Source organism: Symphalangus syndactylus, chromosome 18 (genome assembly GCF_028878055.3).
Source record: "Symphalangus syndactylus isolate Jambi chromosome 18, NHGRI_mSymSyn1-v2.1_pri, whole genome shotgun sequence".
NCBI classification, from domain to species: domain Eukaryota; kingdom Metazoa; phylum Chordata; class Mammalia; order Primates; family Hylobatidae; genus Symphalangus; species Symphalangus syndactylus.
Window position 1 is genome coordinate 108,982,379 of NC_072440.2, and position 18,643 is coordinate 109,001,021.

Below are 18,643 nucleotides of genomic sequence, written 5' to 3' on the forward strand. Positions count from 1 at the left end.
TTCAAAGCCCTGGGGCTCATTTTAGACTTGGTGCACATAGGGAGACAGGATCACGGATGGGTCTGGGCATGCCTCGTTTATAAGCTGGGAGGGAGACTGAGGCAGCCAGCACAGAAGCGGAAGGCCGGGAGGCTGGTGCAGAGTGGGGAGCGGGGCATGGCTCCCAGGATCCTGTGGCCCCTCAGTTCGGTTTTGGGTCTGCCATTGCCCTTCTCCCACAGAGGACGAGACTGTTCCTTCTGTCATCGTTGGAGGCATTCGAGATCCAACAACATACTCCGGGTCCCTGGGTCACACGCCCCATCCTCTGTCTGGACAGAGAGAAATAAAACCCTGAGCTCGGCATTCTTTGTTTTAAAACTATAATTTGGAGGATCACCCAGAGAGAAGAGAGAGACAGCGAAATGATTGAGAAGAAAGAGACAGGAAGAGCAAGTCCTGAGAGGTCCAGGAAGCAGGCGGCAAAGAGGTTTGCCAATTAATACGGAAACGAATCCTGCCTTGTCTCCCCTCTCCCCTGAAACCAGTGGTGAGATATTAATAGAGCAGTTCTGTTGCCTAGGAAGAAAGCAAATGGGCAATTAAAACTGCAGAAAGCTGAGCAGTGTGTCAGCGTCATGGATTTGAAAGCCTGCATTTTAATTGCGGGAGATACGGCTGTGCAGGCACTTGGAGGCTGCGTGTGGGGTGGGGCTCCGCTGGGTGCCTGTGGCTGCCCAGGGGGCCAGGGCTGCTGGGGCCTGTGGGCGTTGCTGAGGCTACCACCTGGCCCTCCTATCCATCCCATGCAGGAGTGGCTGGTGCACCAGAATCTGGTTTCATCCCCACTCCCACTGTATCATGGCTGCTGCGTGCTGCGCGTCTGTCCTCTGTCCCAGGCTATGCGCCATCTGATGCTACCATGTCTGACCGTGCCTGCTGAGCAGTGTTTCCTGGTCTTGGTGGAAGGTCGGGCTTGTCTCGGGATCTTCACGTTTGGCAAAGTTCAGCAGCTGCCACCCTCTGATGCCCGAGGAACTGGGAAGGCTGTTGCTTAGCAACAGATTCCAGGCCGCATCTGCCCTGTAAGGGCCACAGTGACACCCCAGTTTTGTCCTTGGAAGTGCTTTTCTTCCTGGCTTGTGTTCTCACATCATTAATAACTGTCTTTTACTCTGCCACCTGTCAGAGAAGCAAAAGAACTTTCTGGACACCCCAGAAGCCCCAGCCATGTGAGACTCATGTTCAGCTGTAACGTGGTATTTCATATCACCTTCTTGTTCACCCTGTGGTCACTTTCGAAGAACTTGGATAGTTTCAATCACAATTTCCTAAACTGCTAGAGTCCCAAAACTTGCTTCGGGTTCAGTGTTTCGATGAGGTACAAGGGTGGCCTGCGTTTTGGAAGACCTCCAGATTAGCAGAGAGGTGGGGGTTGGAAATAGCATACCTGCTTCCAGAGCAGCATCTGAAGGGTGGCAGGACAAGCATGTGCCAAGGCCCCAGGCGGCAGTGGGTGACTGTGGCCCTGCCCCACCCACTGCTCTCACCCGCCATGACGCCACCACGTCAGAACTCCACCCCGTCAGGATGCACCCTGTGACAACCCTACCTACAGCAGACTTGGGCCGCAGGGAGGAGGGGGGAGCCCTGTGAGGAGCCACGAGGAGCTCTCATGGCACTTACCCCTTAGTGCAGGCAGCCTACTCCTTACTCAGTACCCTCTGCACACGACCTCGGCCCCTCCACCGCTCGGGTACGTAGGGGCTAGAGCACGCTGAATGAGCTTTCTGGAGCGTGGTGAACGAGCTTTCTGGAGCATGGTGAATGCACTTTCTGGAGCATGGTGAATGCACTTTCTAGAGCGTGGTGAACAACCTTTCTAGAGCGTGGTGAACGCACTTTCTAGAGCATGGTGAATGCACTTTCTGGAGCGTGGTGAACAACCTTTCTAGAGCGTGGTGAACAACCTTTCTAGAGCATGGTGAACGAGCTTTCTGGAGCGTGGTGAACAAACTTTCTGGAGCGTGGCGACCGACCTTTCTGGAGCGTGGCAAACGACCTTTCTGGAGCGTGGCGAACGCGCTTTCTGGAGCGTGGCGAACGCGCTTTCTGGAACGTGGTGAACGCGCTTTCTGGAGCGTGGCGAACGACCTTTCTGGAGCGTGGTGAATGCGCTTTCTGGAGCGTGGTGAACGACCTTTCTGGAGCATGGTGAACGACCTTTCTGGAGTGTGGTGAATGAGTTTTCTAGAGCATGGTCAACGAACTTGGTGCTGCAGCTGGGTCTAGGTGTGATGTGCTTCCCACCGCCCCCTCTGCCAGCTGGCACTCTGGTGTGTTCTTGGACGGTGGCTTCAACTCTCCAAGCCTTGGTTTCCTTGTCTGTATGTGAAATTGATAGCTCCACCTCTTGGAGCTGCTGGGAGGATGGACTCAGCACTTGGGGATGCAGGGGCTGGCTTGTTCCTCTGGGGCATCGGTGCCTGTGCTCTGCCAGCTGCTGTCTCAGGGGTTCTGTGGGGCACTCTGGACTGTCAGATCCCCTGCTCCCCTGGAGCACACTGCCTATGACATACGACAAGTGCTTATGAAAACGCTTCCAGAGTCCCCAAGATAGACACAGCCGGAAGCCTGATGCCTCAGCCTTTCCCTGTCATGGACACCAAGTGTCCCTCACCCCTCGGTCTTCCCACGTGCCCAGGACATGCCTGGCAGGATGGCCCCACCCCCGGGGGTCTTCGGCACTGCTCCTTCTGTGCCCGCTCCTGGGGCTTCCTGGAATCTAGCACTTGACACCTGGAGATGAATGGAGACCATGTCACGGCAACACATTTTACACAGGAACAGAGTGTGCACGCATCCTACACAGGCAGACACAGTGACAGCAGTTGTCGAATCACCCTGGGTTTGTAAATGAGGCCAACCTATTTTTTTTTATTAGCATAAAAACAACCTTTTGTGCTGCTCGTGGGTTCTGAGGGTCGGGAATCAGGCAGGGATAGCAGGTGTGGCTTGTGTCTGCTCCATGTGCCTGGGGGCTTGGCTGGAAAAAACTGGAGTCCTGGGAAGGTTTTTTCACTCCCAGTTGCTGCAGCTGGCATGGGCTCTCAGCTAGGAAGATGAAGCCACAGCTGGAACACCTACAGGCGGCTGCCCCATGTCCTCAGGGCAGGGCACTGCTTCCAAAGTGAGGGTCCCAGAGACAGTCAGTGACTTCTGCTCCGTGCGAGGGTCCCGGAGACGGTTGGTGACTTCTGCTCTGTGTGAGGGTCCCGGAGACGGCGACTTCTGCTCCGTGTGTTAGTAACTCTTGCACAGCATCAGAAGCTGAGGCTGCACCAGTGCCTCCTGAGCTTTGCCTCCGTGTGGTCGGCAGAGCTTTCTTTGGACTCCAACACTTTAATTCTTACGGAGCACTTCTGAAAGAAAACAAGCAAACTCCTGTTTTGAAGCTAGAAGTGCTCAGTCCCCAGCGCTCGGTGTTTAATTGGCCCTGAGCCCTGATAGAAGCAGAGGCCGTGGCCGGTGCTCGCTCACTGCAGCTGGGCAGGCAGTGGGTGTTGCTGCTCCCGTCCACCACAGCCGGGGCCTAGGGGGTGGGGGTGGTGGGGTGGGAGGGCGTTGGCTCTGTTTCCTGGCCCCCATTCTGACCCCAGCCCTGACTTTGAGGTTTGTTCCAGGGTGTGCTTGGAGCCTGCTTCTCCCCTGCCCTATCCCAGGTTCTTCCTCCTGGGCTGGGGGTCTCTGGTTTGCGTGGAGATAGAGGCAGTGAGGGCCACAGGCTCACTGACCTCGGGGGACTGTCTGGCCTGCCCTGAGATGGAGCGAGAAGCCATCTTTCACGAGGACATTTTCCGTGGTGGTCTGACGTGTCTCTGTGTATTTAACCCATTCTCCGTTGGGGGACATTGACTTTCACTATCTTGCCCTTGTGCAATGCTGTATTGAAAATCCATACCTACCCGTTTGTTCTTCTTTCTCGGGGAGAGTTGCTGGGTTACATGGTTCTGACGCCCGCTTTCCCTTCTCACAGTGACCTCACCAGGATCTCCCCGGGGGTCTCTGCACTCTCTCCTCTCGCAGCCACCTTCTCTTCCTTTGACTCTGTTGCTGGGGGGCCCCCCTTTCCCAACTGTGTGCTCCTTCCTGCCACAAGAGGAAAGGCAGGATAATAACACGGCGAAATGGATTTGGAGTGGGGCAGACTGGAGTTGGAATCCTGGCTCCATTTGAGTTACTATATCCTGAGGAGTGAACTGCTCTCTGCTCCTGACTTTTCTCATCAACAGAATGGAAAGAACATCTGCTTTGTGGAGTGAGATTAGATGGGCTGAAGAATGCAAAGTGCAGGCACATAATAGAAATTGAGTACATTTTGGTTCTGTTTCCCTTTCTGCACCACTGTCTGTGGTCTGCACACTGCTCAGGACCCGGCCTCCGGCCCCATCTCCATGTGCCCAGCTTACGTGCAGCCATGGCGTGGCCTTCTGTGCCTGTGGGCGGCCTCCGGCCCCATCTCCATGTGCCCAGCTTATGTGCAGCCATGGCGCGGCCTTCTGTGCCTGTGGGCTCTCCCATTTGCACATCTGCTTCCTGGCCTGCGTCTTGGGGAGACAACCCTGGGCCTCTGCACCGCTCCCTTGCACATCCTCAGGTGGTTTTCCCTTTTCTTTTTTCTTTCTTTTTTTTTTTTTCAGATGTAGTCTCGCTCTGTCTCCCAGGCTGGAGTGCAATGGCGCAATCTTGACTCACTGCATCCTCTGCCTCCTGAGTTCAAGTGATTCTCCTGCCTCAGCCTCCTCTGAGTAGCTGGGATTTACAGACAGCCACCACCACGCCCGGCTAATTTTTGTAATTTAGTAGAGACGGGATTTCACCATGTTGGCCAGGCTGGTCTTGAACTCCTGACCTCAAATGAGCCTCCTGCCTTGGCCTCCCAAAGTGCTGGGATTACAGATGTGAGCCTCTGTGCCCAGCAGTTGTCCCTTTTCTTTTCTCCCCCTCTTTAATTAGTGGTGCTCGCTGGTATCTGGCTCTCCTGCCCTTTTGGGTGTCCTTTGCAGCTGGGGGAAGGCATGGCGAGTTTTGGCCAGTGTGCCGGGCGTGAACGTGGCGCATCACTGCTGGGTGTGAGCTGGGGGAAGGCATGGCGAGTTTTGGCCCGTGTGCCGGGTGTGAATGTGGCGCATCACTGCTGGGTGTGAGTTCCTTCTGAGTCCTCGTGTGCCACTGCAGGCAATGCTGAGGCAGCGGCTTCCCTCTCAGCCTGGGTTGCAGAGTGAGGAGATAGGAGTGGCCCGGCCACCTGCCAGGAGGGGTGGTCAGGGCAGGAGGCGGGCCTGGTTGTTCGGAGCCCCTCGGGTGCCTGCATGTTTGTTGGCACAGTGTTACTTGGCTGCTCAGACCAGTGCGCCATGCTGCTGGTGTGGGGAAGGAGGCCAGCCCGGCGTGGTGGTGCTGAGAGGCGCATCTGCTGCATGGACCCTCTTAGGATGTCCCTGCCGCAGGAGAGCCTCGTCACTGTGATGGCAGTAGGAGCCAAGGGTTGGGGCAGCTGGCCTTCCCCTGATTCCTCAAAGTGGCAAGGACTGGTACGTTTCATATATTCTCCAAATGAGGACTGCAAAAACAGGGAAGACTAAATTGGGTTGGGGGGCATTGAAAATGGAATAAATAAGCAAAATAAAGCAGATTTTGCATTAAGTAAAAGGACAGATCACCCCTAAGGTATGCAGGGCTATTCCACTGCTCTGTAGCTGACAGGCATTGTCTAAAAATAGTAAGAGCGCCTCCTCGAAGCTAATTCTTTCCTCCCACTCTGTGCATTTTGTTTGGGTGGTGAGAGTGGCGTAGTCATTAATAAGGCAGCAAGGCAAGCCCGTTTGTCAGTGGGAAGAGCGGGGCCTCTGGACCTGCTCCTTGTTCCTGGAGCACGGAGAGCACTAATGGGCACCTGCCGGGCACAGCCCCTGCAGCGCCAAGGTTCAGCCAGCACCGCGACAGGCGCCGGCCTGGTGCAGACTCGGGAGCGCACACTTCAATGGCTGTTCCCTGGGCAACGGAGTTGCCGCCGCCAGCTGGCTCTGCCCCCAGAGCCCATCAAAGCACACACCCTGCCAGAAGCCGGCGCAGCAGCCCGTGCGGCCGTCTGTAGGCACCGATGTCGGCGCGTTGGCAGTCGGGTTTCAAGGTTAAACACGAGGGAATGAGCAGGATGACTAACTAGACAGAGACCGCAATCTGGGTATGTTTAGTATGCACCAGGTGGGAGGGAGTGAAGAGGGAACACAAGAAGGAAGTGCCGGGCTCATTGAAGCCTGTGGGGCTGTGTTTTTTTGTTTTTTCCACACAAAAGGCTGGAAAGACAGATTTCACCACTTGGTCTGAGGGTAAAAGCATGTTCAGTCCAGGGCAGCTGCTAGCTGTGTCCACAGAGCTGTCCGTCTTCAGGCATCTGTGCAAGCTGCACGGAGGGGCAGTGCCCCCACCTGACGGAGGCCCGGGGCTGGTGATGGCTGCCGACACCAACCCAGCAGGGAGCTGACTTGGCTCTCCTGTTGGCTGGTTTGTCCTAGAATTTTCGTAAACTTACTTATTTGATCTTTGCAGGGATTCGCCCTTCACTTGATGGCTGCACCAACTGGCTCTCATCAGTGAACTTTTTTTGTAGCATTGAATATAAAATTCTCATGTCCACGTATGCAGTGCCCCTTTCAAAGCGTCCTGGCATTTGAACTTGGTATTTCCACCTAACACTCAGTTCCATTCATGTGAGCCCCTCTAGTGCTTAAAAAGGGTCTCTATCATCCCGCAGAAACTTTGGTTTTAATCTCTTGTTTTGTTAAAACTATTTTTTTTTGTTTTTTCTCTCTGATCTGTAGGAATTCGAAATAAACACAGTTACATTTGAAAAGATACGGAAAATTCAGATAATTTATTTCAGAATCAAGTTTCAACATGAAATTTTAATTTGGGAGGGTTGGACAGGTAAAAATAAGAATATTCAGCATATTCCACATTGTAATGTAATGAATGTCACTGCTGTTTTCGCCTTGACCTTCTGAAGGGAGCTGGTTCAGCCCTACTGCGCCCTTCCAGGCGTGCGCTCCTGTATACGTGGGTGTTGCTCACGAGCACTATGTGGTAATAGTGACTTTTTGGAGCCGCTGACTAAATTTCCAGATTTTTCCTCAGTTTCTTCATCTCACGACTCCAGTTGCTGTCTTCTGTGTGCCTTTTCCATTGTTTTGCTTTGTTTTACCTTTTCATGAAACAGGTGTAAGTATTCCCAGCGTCTAATCCCTGGATCTGTTTACCTTTCATAATGAAGACTTCTGACTTTTGAGAAGCGCTCACTAACACGCCCTACGTTCTCAGGAAATGTGCACGCTCACTGGATTTCTGTAAACAAATCTCCAGCCTTCCTGGAGGGACACCGAGAAGGAGGGCAGGTCCCAGCCACCACAACCAGAGGGCACTTTTGGGCCAAGAAGAGAAATCTGACTTCCCTGATTTCCAAGTTGTTGAGTGGACGTTTGTGTCCACTCAACAGTGTGAGCCAGACTTCGAGTACAGAACGACCAGGGAGTGTGGTGCACATTCCAGCCATGAAGGCAAAGACAGGGCGCTGTGCCCAGGGAACATGGCTTTGTGTGGGATGGGGGTGGGTATGGTGCTTGAGTTCTCCTGGAGGACCACGTAGGAGATAGCGCCCCAAGCTGGAGGCCAGGGACAGGGATGAGACACCAGAAGGAGGGAGATCAAGGGGAGGGAGAGCATCCAGCAGCGGCAGCCGCACAGGTGGCTCCTGGAAATGACCACAGGAGGAGGCGCGGGTGGCACTGGCTGCTTGTGCTCAGACCTCTAACCTGGGCATGCAGCTTCTCATGTCCTGAGGCTGAGAGGAGCTGCCTCTCCTTGAGTGCCCTGGAAGGCACAGCTTTCAGTGTGGCACTGGCCACGTCCCTCTGGGTGCCACCACCTCTAGGAGCCACATTGTGGAAGCCATGCCAGTGACCTCTCATGAGAGTGAAGGAAAGAGCTTCCCCTGAACAAAAGAGGCCTGCTGACGTTAAAATCAGAGCAGATACTTGTAGCTGACTTAGACAAGACAAACTCATTTGCTCGCAGTCTTGAGCCCTTCCCGTCTGCAGGCGCGGTCAGGGTTGTGAGCGAGTTGGCCAGAGCCCCTCTTCCCCTGGAGCAGGTTAGATTCAAGTCGGGGGAGACAAGCAGGGAGGTGGGGCCAGTCATCCCAGGTCCACTCACCCGCGGCCCACCCTGTTCCTCCTGCCAGGGTGCAGCTCCTGTGAAGCCTGAGATGCTGCCTCGAGGCACCTGGAGGACGGGAACGAGGCTGGGCGAGGGGTTGGGAGACCGGGTCCGAGTTCCTCTGTGTGCGTGAGGGAGCGTGGAGCCTCCTTAAGGTTTTGCTGACTTGTCTGTAGCGGTGGGTAACCACCAAGGTGCTTTGCAACCTGTGAGGCTCTGGACTCAGGTTTAAAGGGGCTAAGCAGAGTGGTCAGTGTGGAAGGAAGAGTGTTTTGGAATTACTGCTGCATCTCCCTTCTTTTCCCACAGTTAAAGAATCGGAAAGGCGTAAACAACACATCCCTTTCCTCTTCTAAGGTGATTACAAGAAAATGGTGAACCAGAATGGGCTCCATAGAAATCATACAAATACGTAAAAATAGAAAGATAAATAGTAACATTTATTTTTCTTTTCTCCGTCCTTACAAAAAGCTACTTGCAAGACTGCAGCTGATAGGCTCCAGGCTGCGCTGTGGTGACTAGTAAGAGGATGAGGTCCTGTTACTTCTTTTTAGCCAGAGATGTGGATATAAGTGAGAGGTGTTTGATTCCACTGAGTCGTTTGGTGTGTGATGCACCAAACTTCCTGGGTTGTGTATAATGTCGTATCACGGTGTTGGTTCACCTCACAGCTCTGCACATCGGGTCAGCGGAGCAGCCTCCTGCAGTTGCACAGATGAGCAGGCCGCTGTCCCGACCCTCGTGCCTGGGCGTTCACCATTCCACACCTTCTTTAAACTCGCTGCTGTTGAGTGTCTACCTTATCTCCTGGGCTGCATGATCTGTGCATTCATTTCCATCTCATTTAATATTTTAAAAATCCCGAGAAGAGAAGCGTTGGTATCTGTCTACATTTTGCAGTTGGGGAGACTGAAGCTTAGGGACTGTAAGTGACACCTTGCCCAGGATCCCAGCTGGCAGGCCACAGGCGGGGATTCCGACCTTGCCTTGTATGATGTCCATTTGGCCCTGCATCCCTGTATCCTACACTACCTCGTTGGGCTCAAGGTGACAGACAATTCCCACCTCTTCCCAGTATTTACTGACAAATATGTTTTTACAGATAAATTGAATATTTTTATAAGAGCATTTTTGATATTCCAGTGTGGGAAAAAATATTGGAAACCTAAATACATCAGTCAGAAAATCATCAGATTTGCAAAGAATGAAGGGATGAAGATTTTTTGGAGTGAGGGGTGTTAATTAATTTCTGACATGATCGGTTGCCAGGTGTATAATGCTGATTTTTAAAAACTACCTCCTAAGGTGCTATGTGCCACCTTTGCTTTAGCAAATGCTGGCAAATCCACATTTTCCTGTTTTAGTGAGAACATGGGTGTCGAGCCACTGTCTGGAAAGTAGTTTGATGTCGAGCAGACATCACTGTTTCCTTCTGTAGGCGTAAAAATATGGCTCGATGTACTCAGAGCACAGGTGAACTCACGTATCACCCAAGGTTTCTGCTGTCTGCCAGAATGCTTCTGTCAGGGCTGGCGGGAGGTTGGGCAGTGCCCCCCGTGACCTCCTCCCTGCACAGGGCAGCCTCTGTGGGGCTTATGGAGTTGCCAGTTACGGGGGTGCTGGGGCAGACATGGCCTTCCGTCTGCTTGATCTTCCGGGCTTGCCTGAATCCTGTATGTGGTTGAGTTTTGGAGGTGGGCCAACCTCGCTGATGGTCTGGGGGCCCTGAAGCAGACTCAGCTGGAGGGGAAGGCCCCTCCCCTTAAAGAAATGGCCACAAGTGGAGCCTCTGGTAGAGCAGGCCAGGCCAGGCCGACCTCAGGGGTTGGAAGTCGTGAGGAAGGAAGAGGGTGAGCTGGGCCTGGCTGCCTCCCAACCTGCTCCTGCCAGGATGCTGTGGGGACTGGGAAGGACAGGGCTTGGATTAAGGAGAGATGGTGCCCCGGCCAGAGCAGCTCTGCACGGAGGGAGGGTATTCTCTCAGAGGGCTGGCTGGCCACAGGTTAAAGGCAGGTTCCCCTGGCTCCTGCAGAGAAGTGGTAGCTTGGAGGAGGTTCCTGGTTGGGCAACATGGGGCCCATGGTCCAAGGGCAGGGCATGTGGGCAGTGGCACCAACCGCAGCCTGTGTGTGGTGTGGATGGCAGCAGCTGATGGGGCAGGATGCGGGGATGCAGGTGGCCTCTGCCATCCACCTGCATCTCTCCCTCCTCTCGTTTCCATCTCAGACTCCTCTGGGCCTCTGGGGCCTGTGCCTCATACCTGGAGTCCCCATAGACAGACTGAGTGAGCCTGGGGATGGTGGTGGGACCAGGTGAAGTTCAACCACAGGTGCAGACCCTCCTGCTATTCCCAGGGATGATTAGGGAGGGCAGTTCCCTAGTGAGGGAGGCCTGGGAGCAGAGGGTGAGCTGGGGCCCTGGAATGGGAGTGCTGGTGCAGCCCTGACTGGCTTGTGCCCCCTCATTCCATGAATGGCCGGAGAACACAGGGACGGGCCGAGGAAGTGCTGCTTGGTTAGTGCCGCCCAAGGGCTCGAGTCCACCATGAAACACACCTTCTCATGTAGCTCCCTTCCATCCTCACCACAGCCTGAGAGATGCACAGATGGGGCAGCAACGTTCACAGCAGTCAGGGCCCCTAGCTGAGGCTGCACAACAAGTCAAAGGAGGGCCGGGGGTGAGATATGGCCGACTGCAGGCAGCGCCCGGCAGGGATCCCACTCATGCCCCGGGCTCCTTGGAGAAGCAGGTGGGCGTTACTCAGCCTAGTCAGGTGGGTCACTTAATTAATGAGAAAAGGAACCAGATGAACACCTGGGGGAGTAGTTCCCACGGCCTGGGGTCGTTCACCGGATAAGTGAGTTCTTATTCGTAAAGCACGTAGGTGGAGACCACAAAGGCAGGGCGAAGTGGATGTCTGCAGAATGGTCTTGCCACCCATCTCCTGGTAAGGTTTTGAAGCTGTTCGTCTTTGACATGGGGTCAAGGCGTTTCTGCAGACCTGAGTATCCCGCATGTACATCACCCTTCCTATGTAAATTATTCCCAGAAATGTCCTCTACAGTTTCCAGTTGTAGTTTCAGTGCACTGAATGGAGAACAGGAGACACGCGTGGAGCCGTGCGAGTGGAGAGGCTCCTGGATTTCTGTGGTTTCTCCCCCAACATTGCACTTTGTTTTGCCTGCATCTAAATGGGCAGGGTTTTTTAATAACTTGTTTTTACTGAGACTTCCTTGCACATTCAACCTAGTTTTCCTGGTACCTTCTCTTTCTTTTACGTTTTTAATTAGAGTATTGGATTACACAGTACCCGTAACTGACAAACAGGTTTGCTCTCTGGTGACTCCTCTCGTGGTTTAAGGTATTACTCAAAATATAAAGTGTAAATTTAGAAATTTCAGTAAATTAATCTATCATTGTAGGTGTTTGCATTTTAACCTAATCATATGGATGCTATTATTTTTAATATTACTGATGCTTAGATTTGTGTTCCTTGTTAAAACAACCAGAACTTAGAGAAAACTATGAACTCAGTGCACATCCACTGAAAACGCCACCCGCTGGTAAATTACATCTGTAGATCTAGAGGAAACCTTTCCAGAGCATCCTAGCATAATTCTAGGGATGCGGAAGAGCAGCCATATTTATAGTTTTTCAAAACTATACGTGGAGGTAGTGGACTGTGAGCTGGCCACAGTCTGAGACCAAGTGGCACATGGGCCACTGTGCTCCCAAACCAGCAGGAAGACACCCAGCTTTGTGTGGTGGCCCAAGGGTGCTGGGTGCAGCAGGAAAGAACATGGTGGCTGGACTCCTGACCACATGAGAAGAGCAATCTTGCAGAAAGACTGCAGCTAAACTGGATATAGTCTATCTCTTACATGCTATAAGAAAAAATTCTAAAAGCAATATTTTTCATGAAAGGAAATTTCAGCTCTGTGGATAAAAGTATTTATTCAACATAGGCGCCCACATCATCCCTTCTCTGTCTGTAGATGAATATTTATGCACCAGAATAGCTAATTATGTTACCAATAAATTGCCAAAGAATAATTTTAAAAAGTTTTTGATACAGCATTTGCAACAGCAAGGAAGTAAACAATCCACTTTAGATTGATTTTCACCCTAAGTGGTAATTTCTAAAAATCGAGTACACGTATCTTGACAATTTATCTGTGTTTCATAGCAATGCCTATGAAATTGAATGGTTTACTTCACTTTAGTGGGGTCCTTTCATTGCCTACCCTACTGTTTTGTAAATTTTTAAAATACTTATTTGCTTAAGGTCATTGGTACATTGGATGCAATAGAGTAGAAAAATACAATCGTCTTTGGGTCCAAAGCCTTGAGTTCTATTTTTGTTCTGCCATTAGCAGTTATGGGACCTGAGGCAAGTTACTCAGCTGTCATGGTAGCAATTTTCTCCTGTGACCTCTATAATGATCTTCTTGAGTGTATAGTCTTTGGCAGCTAGATAATTTAACTTAGTAGTGTTTGCACTGTAGGATTTCAGCACATCTTCAATTTTGCCTTTTCACATTTAGCCATTGTTTGCTGCCTCTCACAAGCATGTGTTATTGTGAAGATGCAACTTTTTCCTAATCTTTTATTCTCTCTTGGTAGTTTTTAGAAATTCTGATATTGACGTGGAGTCTCTTTTCCATAAAAGGGGGACGTCAGTTAAAAAAGGAATATGATTGTTTAATAGTAATTCTTTGAAATATATTGAGATTTTTAATGGTCTATTGTATGGATTAATTTTTATGTTGCATTTATACTTGAGAAAAAAATTGTGTTGTGTTTGAATCTTTTATAACCTTGCTATTTAAATTTTTTTCTAACTGGTTCTATTAGTTATTGAAAGATTTAAAGTCTCCCACTATGATATTGGATTCCTCTATTTTTATTTGTTCTGTCAATTTTTGCTTTATGTGTTTTGATGTAATTTTATTGAGGGCATATAAGTTTAGAATTTTTTGTGTTTCTGAACCTTTGTATTATTCAGTGGTGACCCTTACTCCTTTTGCTCACATCTATTTTGGCAAATATTAATATGGCTAAATCAGCTTTTCTTTTGTTGCTTGGTGTGGTGTTTTCTGTTCTTTGCCTTCCTGTGTCGTTACGTTTTAGGGATATGTCTTGTAAACAATGTTTTGCTGATTTTTAAAAAATTCAGTCTAACAATCTCCAGCCGATGTCCCTTATAGTTATTGTGAACACTGATCTATTTGTAATAATTCCTGTCATCTTATTTTATACTTTTTTTTGGTACAACTTGCTTTCCTCTTACTTTATGCCGTTTTGGGGGGTTTTGGTCCTTTCTTATTCTCATGAATGATTTTGAATCTTGTTTTTGCTCCATTTCTCTTCCTCTATTATTTTAGAAGTTATGTGCTCTTTTCTACTCATAACATGTTGTTATTCATATTTAACATGAAATCTGACATTAAATATTCAGTATTTCTCTATTCCAACAATATGAAAAGCTTTTAAATCTATTTTCATCTCCGTTCTATCTTAGATACTTTGTTGGCCAGTATTTTAATTTTACCTTTGGGTATTTTTATTAACCTCAAAAGTAAATATTGTTATTATCATTAGTGTCACACATATTTAGATGTTTTCTAGATTTTTGCCATTTATTTCTCTTAACTTTTTTTTTTTTTTTAACTTCGAATTTGAGACCTTTCTTCTGGGATCACTTTCTTTATTTTCTAAATATGTCTTTAGAAGTTTTCTTAGTGAGGCTTTTGGAGGTAAATTCTCATGGTTTTAAAAATATTTTATTTATACCCCAAGTAGGGTCTCCTGGCTTGATTTACCTTAACATGCCTTTATTTTTGAGTATTTAGCTGACTCAACAGTTCTGCCCTGACTTTTTTTCTAGCATTTTGTTGTGTGCTATCTCTGGATTCCTTTGGTGCTCTTGGGAAGTCAGCTGCCCAACTATTCATAGCACTGGCAACCTGTAAGTTTCTGCCTTTGTCTTTGGTGTTCTGCATTTGTGCTACAGTGTGTCCAGGAGTGGATATATTTTTAATTATGGTACTTGGAGATAGTTGTGCTCCTGAGTCTGAGAACTTGTTTATTGATATCGTGCCTTCTGTTTTCTATTTTTCCTGTGCACCCCACTTAAGGGTACAGCAGACCCTCTCAGCCTTTCTCCCACATTCCCACGCTGCAGTCTCTGCTGCGTCCTAGGTTCTTTCTTCATATCTTTATTCCAAATGATTAATTTTCACCAGTTATTTCTAATCTGCTGTTAAATTGCCAATGGAGACTTTTATTTTTATTTTTTTTTTGGTATGAACATTTTATTTTTATTTTTTTTTATTATTATACTTTAGGTTTTAGGGTACATGTGCACAACGTGCAGGTTTGTTACATATGTATCCATGTGCCATGTTGTTTTGCTGCACCCATTAACTCATCATTTAGCATTAGGTATATCTCCTAATGCTGTCCCTCCCCCCTCCCCCCACCCCACAACAGTCCCCGGAGTGTGATGTTCCCCTTCCTGTGTCCATGAGTTCTCATTGTTCAATTCCTACCTATGAGTGAGAACATGCGGTGTTTGGTTTTTTGTCCTTGAGATAGTTTACTGAGAATGATGTTTTCCAGTTTCATCCATGTCCCTACAAGGGACATGAACTCATCATTTTTTATGGCTGCATAGTATTCCATGGTGTATGTGTGCCACATTTTCTTAATCCAGTCTATCGTTGTTGGACATTTGGGTTGGTTCCAAGTCTTTGCTATTGTGAATAGTGCCGCAATAAACATACGTGTGCATGTGTCTTTATAGCAGCATGATTTATAGTCCTTTGGGTATATACCCAGTAATGGGATGGCTGGGTCAAATGGTATTTCTAGTTCTAGATCCCTGAGGAATCGCCACACTGACTTCCACAATGGTTGAACTAGTTTACAGTCCCACCAACAGTGTAAAAGTGTTCCTATTTCTCCACATCCTCTCCAGCACCTGTTGTTTCCTGACTTTAATGATGGCCATTCTAACTGGTGTGAGATGGTATCTCACTGTGATTTTGATTTGCATTTCTCTGATGGCCAGTGATGATGAGCATTTTTTCATGTGTTTTTTGGCTGCATAAATGTCTTCTTTGAGAAGTGTCTGTTCATGTCCTTCGCCCACTTTTTGATGGGGTTGTTTGTTTTTTTCTTGTAAATTTGTTTGAGTTCATTGTAGATTATGGATACTAGCCCTTTGTCAGATGAGTAGGTTGCAAAAATTTTCTCCCATTCTGTAGGTTGCCTGTTCACTCTGATGGTAGTTTCTTTTGCTGTGCAGAAGCTCTTTAGTTTAATTAGATCCCATTTGTCAATTTTGGCTTTTGTTGCCATTGCGTTTGGTGTTTTAGACATGAAGTCCTTGCCCACGCCTATGTCCTGAATGATATTGCCTAGGTTTTCTTGTAGGATTTTAATGGTTTTAGGTCTAACACTTAAGTCTTTAATCCATCTTGAATTAATTTTTGTATAAGGTGTAAGGAAGGGATCCAGTTTCAACTTTCTACATATGGCTAGCCAGTTTTGCCAGCACCATTTATTAAATAGGGAATCCTTTCCCCATTTCTTGTTTTTGTCAGGTTTGTCAAAGATCAGATAGTTGTAGATATGAGGCATCATTTCTGAGGGCTCTGTTCTGTTCCATTGATCTATGTCTCTGTTGTGGTACCAGTACCATGCTGTTTTGGTTACTGTAGCCTTGTAATATAGTTTGAAGTCAGGTAGCGTGATGCCTCCAGCTTTGTTCTTTTGGCTTAGGATTGACTTGGCGATGCGGGCTCTTTTTTGGTTCCATATGAACTTTAAAGTAGTTTTTTCCAATTCTGTGAAGAAAGTCATTGGTAGCTTGATGGGGATGGCATTGAATCTATAAATTACCTTGGGCAGTATGGCCATTTTCACGATATTGATTCTTCCAACCCATGAGCATGGAATGTTCTTCCATTTGTTTGTATCCTCTTTTATTTCATTGAGCAGTGGTTTGTAGTTCTCCTTGAAGAGGTCCTTCACATCCCTTGTAAGTTGGATTCCTAGGTATTTTATTCTCTTTGAAGCAATTGCGAATGGGAGTTCACTCATGATTTGGCTCTCCGTTTGTCTGTGATTGGTGTACAAGAATGCTTGTGATTTTTGTACATTGATTTTGTATCCTGAGACTTTGCTGAAGTTGCTAATCAGCTTAAGGAGATTTGGGGCTGAGATGATGGGGTTTTCTAGATATACAATCATGTCATCTGCAAACAGGGACAATTTGACTTCCTCTTTTCCTAATTGAATACCCTTTATTTCCGTCTCCTGCCTGATTGCCCTGGCCAGAACTTCCAGCACTATGTTGAATAGGAGTGGTGAGAGAGGGCATCCCTGTCTTGTGCCAGTTTTCAAAGGGAATGCTTCCAGTTTTTGCCCATTCAGTATGATATTGGCTGTGGGTTTGTCATAGATAGCTCTATTTTGAGATACATCCCATCAATACCTAATTTATTGAGAGTTTTTAGCATGAAGCGTTGTTGAATTTTATCATAGGCCTTTTCTGCATCTATTGAGATAATCATGTGGTTTTTGTCTTTGGTTCTGTTTATATGCTGGATTACATTTATTGATTTGCGTATGTTGAACCAGCCTTGCATCCCAGGGATGAAGCCCACTTGATCATGGTGTATAAGCTTTTCGGTGTACTGCTGGATTCGGTTTGCCAGTATTTTACTGAGGATTTTTGCATCAATGTTCATCAAGGATATTGATCTGAAATTCTCTTTTTTGCTTATGGGAGACTTTTATTTCAACAGTCATAATTTTTTCTTCTAGATGCTTTTTTTTTTTTTTTTTTTTTTTTTTAAAGAAGATTGCTGGTAAATTGTGATAGTCTTTTGTTGCCTGCTCATAATCCGGCTTTTATTTCTTTGAACATTGCAATTCTAGTGTCTGAAGTTGTTGGAATGCTAATTTGCTCTGTTCTCTTGGACTGCCTTCATTCAGGCCACTGTCTTCATGGGTTTGTCGTGGGTCACAGGCTCCTATCAGGCTGCTCTAAGTCGGTGGGGCCTCCAAGGGGCTGGCCTGTGGGTGCATTCCTCCAGAGACGATTCTCATTTGTTTCTAGAAAATGTCCAGGGCGGCCCACAACCCAGGACTTCTTTAAGTTAGATTCTTGGCTTAAGATTTCCTGGATCACACCAGTAAATTCAAAGTCAAACTTTTGTAAGAATCAATGCAGTTTTCAGATTCTCAGTGTAGACTCTATTTTTTATAAGAGCCATAGCTGAGATAAACAAGTGGGTCTTTTTTTTTTTGACATTTTTCTATGCATGCCAGCTGGAGAATAATGTTTTCTAGCTCATTCCTGTAATGAGGACGTGGGTTTTAAGGAGCCTGGGTTTTTGCAGAGGTCCTGGTATCCCCTCTTTACCTTTCGTGGGCCAAAAGCTTACTTTCCCATTGTATGTGTGGCCTTTAGCTTCCTAGCAGAGGCCAAGTGTGAAGGGTAACCATGGTTTATCATGTTGTTTTCAACAACAGCTTTACTATTTGCTCCCAGTCATATTCTTCACTTCCCTGAAAGCATAGCTATGCCTTCAAAAATATATCTTAAGTATTTTAGAGAGGCATGCTTTTTTTTTTTTTTTCAGAATTAGCTGTATTGCTAGAATCCAAAGTCCTAGAATCTATTGATACATGAAAGAGAATGTGAATAAAGATACTGTAAGGTAAAATAATCTCAAACCTTTACTTCCATCCCTGGGCTTCACATAACAATATCTAACTGCCTGGTAGCTGTTTTCGCCTAGATAGCTCTTGACATCTCAAAAGCAGCACAGTCTAAACTGTGTTCTCTGAATTACTCATGTCAGTGGATGATGTCGCCATTGGTGTAGATTCTAGGAGAGTTTGTCAGTCAGGGTCAAGAAACCACTCTAGATACAGGTGCACCTCATCTTATTGCACCGTGCTTTATTGTGCTTCTCAGGTGTTGTATCTTTTGTAAATTGAAGGTTTGTGGCAACCCTGTGTCCATCAAGTCTATTGACCCCATTTTTTCAATTACACGTGCCAACTTTCAACAGCACGTCCCACTCTGTGGCACGTTTTGATAATCTCACAATATTTCAAATTTTTTCATCGTTATTATATCTGTTATGGTGCTCTGTGGTCAGTGGTCTCTGATGTTCCTATTGTAATTGTTTTGGGGCTCCACGAACCATGCCCATGTAAGATGACAAAGTGAATCCGTAAATGTGTGTGTTTTGAATGCTCCATCAACTGGCAGTTTCCTCATCTCTCTCTTTCCTCAGGCCTCTCTATTCCCTGAGAATAACGATATTGAAGTCAGGCCAATTAATAACCCTATAATGGCCTCTGAGTGTTC

The 18,643-nt window shown here is 47.7% G+C and overlaps 1 protein-coding gene across 7 annotated transcripts in view; it reads left to right on the forward strand.

The window, feature by feature from the left end:
- EIPR1 (EARP complex and GARP complex interacting protein 1) overlaps positions 1 to 18,643 on the forward strand; it is a 177,353-nt gene that overhangs the window by 79,341 nt on the left and 79,369 nt on the right. For 2 of the 7 annotated variants that reach the window (XM_055251545.2, XM_063622854.1), the window contains one exon: positions 14,141 to 14,221. The exons of the other annotated variants lie outside the window; for them this stretch is intronic. In XM_055251545.2, coding sequence (XP_055107520.1) covers positions 14,141 to 14,221 — 81 coding nt within the window. The remainder of the gene's footprint in view (positions 1 to 14,140; positions 14,222 to 18,643) is intronic. 7 annotated transcript variants of the gene reach the window in all.